This window comes from Vanessa atalanta, chromosome 8 (genome assembly GCF_905147765.1).
Source record: "Vanessa atalanta chromosome 8, ilVanAtal1.2, whole genome shotgun sequence".
In the NCBI taxonomy this organism is placed as follows: Eukaryota; Metazoa; Arthropoda; class Insecta; order Lepidoptera; family Nymphalidae; genus Vanessa; species Vanessa atalanta.
The window spans coordinates 7,615,780-7,624,463 of NC_061878.1; the positions used below are offsets into that span (position 1 = coordinate 7,615,780).

General features: G+C 32.7%; 1 protein-coding gene across 1 annotated transcript; it reads right to left on the minus strand.

Moving 5' to 3' along the window:
- Positions 1 to 75: 75 nt before the first annotated feature.
- LOC125065610 lies at positions 76 to 3,842 on the minus strand. The gene is made up of 6 exons (XM_047673327.1): positions 3,578 to 3,842; positions 2,346 to 2,442; positions 1,849 to 2,160; positions 1,499 to 1,688; positions 1,051 to 1,192; positions 76 to 743 (listed from the first exon to the last, which is right to left on the minus strand). Exons 1-6 carry the CDS (start codon positions 3,724 to 3,726, stop codon positions 644 to 646), a joined length of 990 nt encoding a protein of 329 aa, XP_047529283.1. The 5' UTR covers positions 3,727 to 3,842; the 3' UTR covers positions 76 to 643.
- Between the last annotated feature and the right edge of the window lie 4,842 nt (positions 3,843 to 8,684).

Consider the following 8,684-nt stretch of genomic DNA (forward strand, 5'->3'; position numbering starts at 1 on the left):
TATTTCATTACGTTTTTTAATCCTATCATTTAACAGGGTTTGGGGTAAAATAAGTAAGTAATTAAAAATGCAACATTATAAAATTAATATCTTATATTTGTTCAATAAAAACTACATTGTGGGCCCGTGTGCCCGGCGCCCGGGTAACACGACCTTTGTATTATCTTGTTGCATATAAACTCTGCGGGCAGACTGTGTCATAAGGCAATGGAGTGAGTGTGACGGCCTGTCGGCGTCGTCAAGGCATCTGGTCCGGATCCTGCGGCGACGGTCCCGGCTCCCTCCCGGCCCTCGCCGCCCTACTCGTTACGATTATTGGAATGTCACGCGGGATGCGAACTTTCGAACGTTAATATTCTTACAAACGAAACCTAACACTAGGCCTCGCCGCCAGTCGCTCCGAAATTACACTCACGTCATATTGTACAATCTCACACTCTCGAGGAGCGCCCGGTGCGAGTCCGTCTAAACGCATCCGAAACTTCAATACCCTATAAAACTTACAAAATCGACCGGTACTCTTAAAACTTAACGCTAATTTAAAAATTAAACGGAATTCAAAAATAAATTACCTAGGTACAATATTTTAGTCTAAAAGCTATTTATAGGCGCGCGAGGGTCGCTCGGTGGGGTTGCGCGGGTGTCAGTGCGTAGCTTCCCGCAGCTTCTTGGCGACCGGTGGCGCCGCGTCTAACGAATCGCCCAGAGAGTTCTCTTCCGCTGAACTCGCCTCTTCCATTTGTCTGCAGTACCAAAAAAATATTTAACTGTTTTCATTTTACGTTCTGAGTACGCAATACTTATTGATGACATATTATATTACGACAGTAAGGTGTGACTGTATTTTAAAAGTAAGTGTTTTTAATTAAAGTCAGTATTTATTATAGGCAAATATGGCAATATTATTTCGAGATTTAGATTTATTTATTTGGTTCTACCAGAAATAATTAATATATATAATAAATAAGATTTTTCAGTATCTGAACATTATCATCTTAAATATAAAATGTTGTTCAAAAAGTTTTATTTTCTAAATAATGTTTACAATACCTTTTCGCGCGGGGCGTACTGAGTGCGGAGTCAGAGTTATCGGAAGGCGAGGCAGGAGTGGCGGGTGACGCTCCTTTTGCGTCAAGAGAGTCTTCTGTGCATGACGTTGTGTCGTCGTTCACTGATTCTCCGCCTAGCTTTCCTGCATAGATGAACGTTGTTTTAATATCCCATATCATAGCAATACAATTAATAAAGTTCTGCAGAATTTTCTTTATCAAATATGCAAAGACATAATTAAAACAACAATTGTTGTAAAAAAAAATATGAGGATTATTTGCTGCAGAATAATTTTTTTACTCAATTAATTGAATTGTAACCTCAGTTCAAAATATATTTGCCAATAAAATTAAATTATTCTAAGAGATTGTTAGTAGAATTATTATAATATAATAACTTCAGTCAATAATAGTTCCTAATAGTAATAAATAAATAATACTTTACTCACCATTACCATTGGTGGATGGTGGTTCAAGATTACTTTCATCACTGGGTAGTGGTGATCCTCCATTTGTAGGTACGGTGATATTGGGCTTCTTACCCAGTAGCTCTGGCTGCAGATCCGAAACTATGTTGTGTGTCCATAATGCAAGTTCAACCATATGAGGGGACCATTTTTTACCGCAGCCATTTTGTTCCTGGAAATAATTAGTTCTTACATGACATGCTATTTTATAGTTTAGTGGAGTTTGGTTTTGCTATTATGCCTTAACCAATTTTAAAATTGAATTTCTATACTATAAAATTTGATATTGCAAATGAGCCTTTAAAAAGACATAATTTTCTTAATAAACTCACCTTATTTAATCTATCACAGACATTTCTAATATGTTTAACAAAATTGAGGTATTCCTTGGCAGTGTAATCGCTCCCTTCCATTTCTGGGATGGCTTGTATACATTCATCGGCCATGAATGGTGCAATTTCTGGGCTTGCCGCCGCGAGGAGTGCTGATGCTGTTGCTGTGCCCACTCCCTTGAGATTACTGAGCGCTGTCATTGCTGATTCAATGTTTGGCAATTTTCGAAAAGCTTTCTTTGTCTCTTGCATCACCGCTCTTGGAGTGTTTACTTTTATCAGATATGATAATTGTGGATAAAATCTTCCTCTCTAAAAAATAATGATATAAGGAATTTAATATCCAAATAAAAATTCAACAGAAGTAAATCATTCATTTGTTGTAATATATGGTAAAAGTGTTTGATGAATGCCAAAAAAAATAAAAATTTAGAAAATAATGCATGTGTGAGTTTTCCAATTAAGTACTTAATCAGGTAATATCTGATAATACGTACAGCTTGCTTCCATTTCATGAGTTGCACCAGCTCCTCGTGCAACATATGTGCTTCTTTGCCTCTCGACTTGATTTTCTTTGGTAATTCATTCTGGTACCTTTAAATGAAATCAAAAATAAAACTTTATAATCAAAAATAAATAATTTACATTTAAGTGGAAATCTCAAAATATATCAATATTTAAACAAGAAACAAAATCCTAAATGTCACTTGTACTATTAAACTCTGTCTCTTAATATTTCAGGTATAGCATGACATATTTCATTGCTGTGTAATTCATATATATTCTAAATAATATTTTATAAAATTTATTTGTATTGAAAATATGAGGTCAAATGCCTTAAAAAGTCTATGTTAAAATATTAATATAGCCCATTTTTTTTCTCATACTGTAAAAGCTATACAAATAAAGAACTGTTACAAAAGTTACCTATCAATATTGTTATTATTTTTGAAACTTCACTATACAAGCACTGTAAAAGTGCTTGTCATTTCCTTGGCAATAGACTTAATTAATTAATAACTTTTACTATTTTACATTAAGAATATCAATCAGAAAAAAAAATATTTAAAGTCCAAAAAATATGCTATGAATGAATATACTGTTACTTGAAAAAATGTTGGGTTAAGCAGCAACATGATGACTCATTTTACTTTGTATCCAACATTTTTAAGATAAAAGTAAAATTTATAAAGATACATCTATAATCGGAATAATCAGGCATCTTTTTTAACTACGATAGTAGTCTAATGTAGTTAAAATTGTTGACTAAATATTTTTACGAAGTTAAATGGCAAGTCACCATTTTGAACGGATGTGAGTCGTATTCAACAAAGCATTGTATTATTTAGGTGGATAGAAATACAATAACGTTGTATGTGCATTATTAAGTTTTTTATTTAAAAAAGGAATCCCTGGCTTAAGTAAGTGAGCGCTGTTAAACATGTACATAATAAATGCATTTTTACGAGCGATGATACGTAAGGACAGCCACCATTTTATAACGCTTAGCGCGCCGATATTTTCCCCCACACTGGCTTCAGGAAAAACGATAGTGTCAATTTGACATCGATCCCACGTGACGCAGTGATTTTAATGAGCCGTCCGCGGACTAGAGATGCAGTCCGCGAGGGAGGTAGCTATCAAATCAGTTTGCACGGATACACACACAATACAAGTTCATTGACACGCCACGGCCGCATTTTCTCCTCTGAAAGACGTTCGCACTTACCAGTTGTCCAATTTTATGAGTTCTTCAGGTTTCTTCGTTTTCTGTTCTGCTTTCAATTTAATAGCTTGTGGGTATAACTTTAAAACACTGTCAAATTGTTTTGCATCTGCCTCCAGAAAGAAAGTAGACGTGTCTTTCGCGGTAGCCATTGTGAACGTTCTAAATGTACAACACTCTGCTCTGCGTACCTATTTAGTTAACTATAGCGCCGAACTCGACGCGGCGGCAGCACCTGGCCAACTGGGCGCCCTCTCCCCACTCGCCGCCATCTTGTTGACTGAACCTCGTTGTGACGTTCGATATTATTAACTACCTACTATGTATTTTAAATTCTGGCCTATTTATATAAAACCTAGTTTTTTACAAGTAATTATAATATGATATATATCAATTATATTGATTTTGAGATGACTTAGTACCATATTATTGAGCTTTTCTTTGTTAGAGTGAAATAAAAAAAATATACTTACTCATCATAGCAAGGTTATATCGGACACACTTTACAACATGGCGTATCGAAATTAGGTCTTCGTGGAAAAGATCGTAATGCTTTCTGCATTGATTTCACATAGGAAAAACACAATTAGATTGATTTTATAAAGTGAATGTTATAAATTTTCACAAAATAAGCACCAAAGTTCACAAATATGTTAGTCACGTCGACCTCGGCGCACTATCAATTTCCTTAAACGTGACGCAACACACGACACCGTTCTACCGAAACGACTTTGGTAAACACGCATATTTTCCGTTGCAATGCAGTACACACTGAGCTCGGAGTAGTCATGAAGTAGTAACTAGCCGTGTACATAAGGCATTTAGGTAGTACGACGTACATATCACCGGGGTGGAACGTCACCACACCAATCGGCTTTGTTGTTTTGATAGATCGCCACGTGCTTTGCTCCCTCTTTTTAATTTTTGTTTAGGTATATCCGTTTTATCGAGATTAGCTGCTAAGCGGCCGTAAAACGTAGTTGTTATATTTATTATCATTACCTATTGCGACACGCTTCTTAATGTTCTATTTTACATTTAATAAGTACCTGTCTTATTTCTTGCTGCAGTTCAGTATTTTAACATGTTTTATTTAAAATGTTAAGAAAATAAAACGATTCCGATATTGACTAGTATTTCTTACCTATGGTAACTTTTCTGGATTTCTGTAAATACCTTACATTTAGAAAGAAAACGATATTTCCAAACTTTCTAATTTATTTAAGAATGAATTTGAATAAGATTCTGTAATTACCTCAACATATTCTTTTACGAATAAACGATTTCCACGATGATAATACATTATATTATGTGCATGATTATTTCAAAATATAATATTATATAATATTAGTCAGAAGTAAAGTCACGGTTCGTAACTAACATTGCTAGACAAAGTTGTGGAATTTATTCCACTATGCTATTGTAGGCAGGGATGGTGGGCGATTATTGATTATATTTTTACAATTTTTTTAAAAAATAAATATATAATTAAAAACAAAGCTCCATGTTTTATTAGGATGCTTTAATATTTATTATTAAAAAAAAATTAAAAAATACCAACTTTCCTTTAACCTACTTCAATCACTTACGTTTTAAATAAGTACTTAATTTATATTTATTAAATATAAATCTTAGATATTCCTTCATATAATCATCAATTAGGATAGAAACATTTTATGCCAAACAAAAATACACAACATCATAAATAGAATTTTTTTCTAAATTATCTGTATCTACTTATTTTTGGGAGCCTTTAAAAATATTTATTATTCTAACCATATAAAAACATTCTTTATTATTTATTTATTTGTTTATTAACAGACAATCTGTTTGGTTCATAAAAGCCCGAATACCAATTAAATTGCATAGTTAAATTTTACTTACAAAATAACCTACCAAAAAAAATGTGATGAATTTAAGAACGATTCATGCGCTTATAAAGGAAAACGGTTCGAAGCAACCCCCTGCTGGCCCTTTACGGTTAACGAAGTGTCAGTTCCATAGGTAGGTAAGGGGTGCGCAACTGCGTACTAACGGGCAAGGATACTGCGATACAAAAACAGATGCCAACAGAAATATAGTATCGAGGGTTGATGCAAAAAGTATGAAGGGTCGAATGGATCGGGCGGTTGCTTGGGGTATGGTGTTTATTTTTTTGTATGGATTCCTTCGATTTACTTAAAATATTTTAGTTGTTTTGAAATTAAATAGCGTTATTACGTTTTACGTATATCATTCCTACTTTTATATCAACAAACCGTTTAAAACATATTACTTTAAATAATATATCCCAGACTGGATAATTTACTAAATAATTACCTATTAATCTAAAATAGTTTTACGAACTTGGTTAATCATTATTTTTATAGTTTATGTGGTATGCTGCATTAACTATACAATTTTATTTATATAATAATAATACTTTGCGTGTATTACTAGTCATAGTTTTATAAGTACTATAATAAATATCACAATATAAAACAATAAGTATTGAACTAATAACTTAGGTTCCATTAAAACAAACTATTCATAGTAGTAATATTTGATTAATGCATGAATGTGACAGTTCCATAAATAGACCATAAACATTATTTACTACAGTTTTTTGCGTTAATTCTATTAAAAAAAAATATTAATCACCAACCCGCATTGGAGCAGCGTTTGGAGTAGACTCCAACACTTTTCCTCAAAAGTGAGAGGAGGCCTTAGCCCAGCAGTGGGATATTTACAGGCTGACTATTATATTCTATTATTATTAAATAATATATCGTCCCATAAAGCCGTGCGCAGCCTGAAGCTGTTTTGGTTATATTGCGCGCAATAAACCTTGACAAGTACAAAATTTATTAACCTCACATTTTAGAGATAGTAATTTTTATATACTAGAATACCCATTATTATAATTGCTAGAAGGACATTAGTATATATATATATATATATATATATAAGGATACATAGTTATACATTATGGACCATATATTATACATAACTGATTAGGCCTTTTCATGTGCTCAATTTGTGTTTATAATTCTTCTGGTGCTGGGTGGTGAAGGAAGATATCATGATATAAAAATCTACATCACATGTGTGTATGCACATTGATGCAGCGTGGCGGAGTAAGCTCCAAAACCTCCGCAAAATAGAGAGGCCTCAGTTCTTCTTAGTCCAGTAGATAATTGCTATTGCCTATTTTATGACTTTAGGTGAACTAATACGGTGGCTGGTCTGTTCTACTAAACATTAAAATTAAACGCAAGATATCTTAAGGGCGTCCAATAGGAAGTTATCAGCAGGAAGAATTATTTGGACCGTTCAGACCATTTTTTTTCTATCAAATATAATGCCCTGAATAGTAGGTTATACAATTCATGAAATATTTAGTTCTCCGAATGGTTTTGGACTTATTAATATTCGCTTAGTAATAAAAACACCGCATTGGAAATTAAGATTGTTTCTACTTTTTGCTCCAAGGTCAGTGAGTCGACTCGCAGAGACTACTTAACTATAAAGTATAAGCACAACGCAACAAAAAGCTTGCGAATATGACAAACATAACTTTAACATATTTTTTTTAAATTCAATCTTTTCTCGTTCACATAAAAGCTAAAATGCAATGACAAATAATTTTTGATCGTTAGTAAGCCGCCTGGCGCTTCGCTCAGAGCACAAAATAAAATATATTTTAGGATTCCGTACCTTCAGGTAATTAATATAGAATCCCTTGAAGTGAGATTCTGGCTTCAGTCCATCCGTTCGTTTGTATTTGTTTCATTGTCTTGTCATGAAAAAAAATGTTTAAAGTAATCGTGAGTATTTCTTTTATATAAACAAAATACCTAATTAAAACATTTCTATTGTTTAACTGTTCATCTTTTTCTTCAGTATACTAGTATTTATTTTCAACATGTTTGTAGAAAACGTATGAAAATATTTTTATTTCATATACTCATTTTAGACACCTTGGGACTAGTAACGACAGGGAGAACGTTGAGTCAGTTTTATATTTTTTTATATTTATATTAACAGTTTTATATTCCTTATAAGTCCTCAGTTTGAGTTAGTTTTACTGTAAAGCTATTTTAAATATTTAGCATCATGGTAAACTTTTTATTGTTAAAATATAATCAATGTATCAAGCATGCCACAGTCCCTTAGTAAGCTCACAGAACTGTGTTATAGCTGTTACGCTGTTACTACGCTGTCTACGCTTAAAGCTTTTAATTTAGAGTGCATTTATGTAACCTTAAGGGAGGATGAGGGCATACTAATAATATTAGTAAAATAAATGTAGACCATGTTGAATTTATTAGTAAATAATCTCCTAAACTAGCCAATAGCATACCATGGACATCTATTTGTTATTTCAAAAGGCACTTCTCGGTATTGTACCCTGTTGGTATGGAATTCCCAGCACGCGATTTTGTCTCGCATAATTTGGCGGACGGTTTTAATTTTAAAGATTAGCTCCTTGATCACATATTATTCTATGCTCGTCGTTACTAAGTAAGCCTGGTAAATTTTAAATGACTTAGACTGCGTTATATTTATATAGACTTGGGATAAATCATGTTATTTTTAGTAATATTACAAAATAAATATATATAAAGGAAACACATGAAGTCAATGAGCCTTCAGTAAGCTCATAAAACAGTTGTATGTACTAGCAAACATAAAGTTATTTTTTTTTTAAATTTAAGTACTAAAAAAATAGTTTTAAATTACAATTTGCAATAAGGGTAGTATAAATTTGTACAACAAAATAAGTACATAATACGGTAACTTGAATTGTTATAATAATTAATAATACTGCACTTTAATTAGGGTATATTACGGATAAAGAGGGTGAACTCTCTTAGATCGCACTACAACGCGCTTCTATGTTTACAGAATTAAAAGAAAAATACGTAAGATATCAGAGACATTGTATTTGTATAAGCTAAAATATATAAATTATCCTCATTTTTGGCTTCGCTGATTTTCATACTGATCGCATCGCGGTTACGGAAGGATTTTATAAGTACGACTGTTTTGTGGTTAGTGCAGTAGATAACTGTTCTCTGATTAACTTTATTTATTTAACTGATATACCTATCTTATTAAATAGACACGC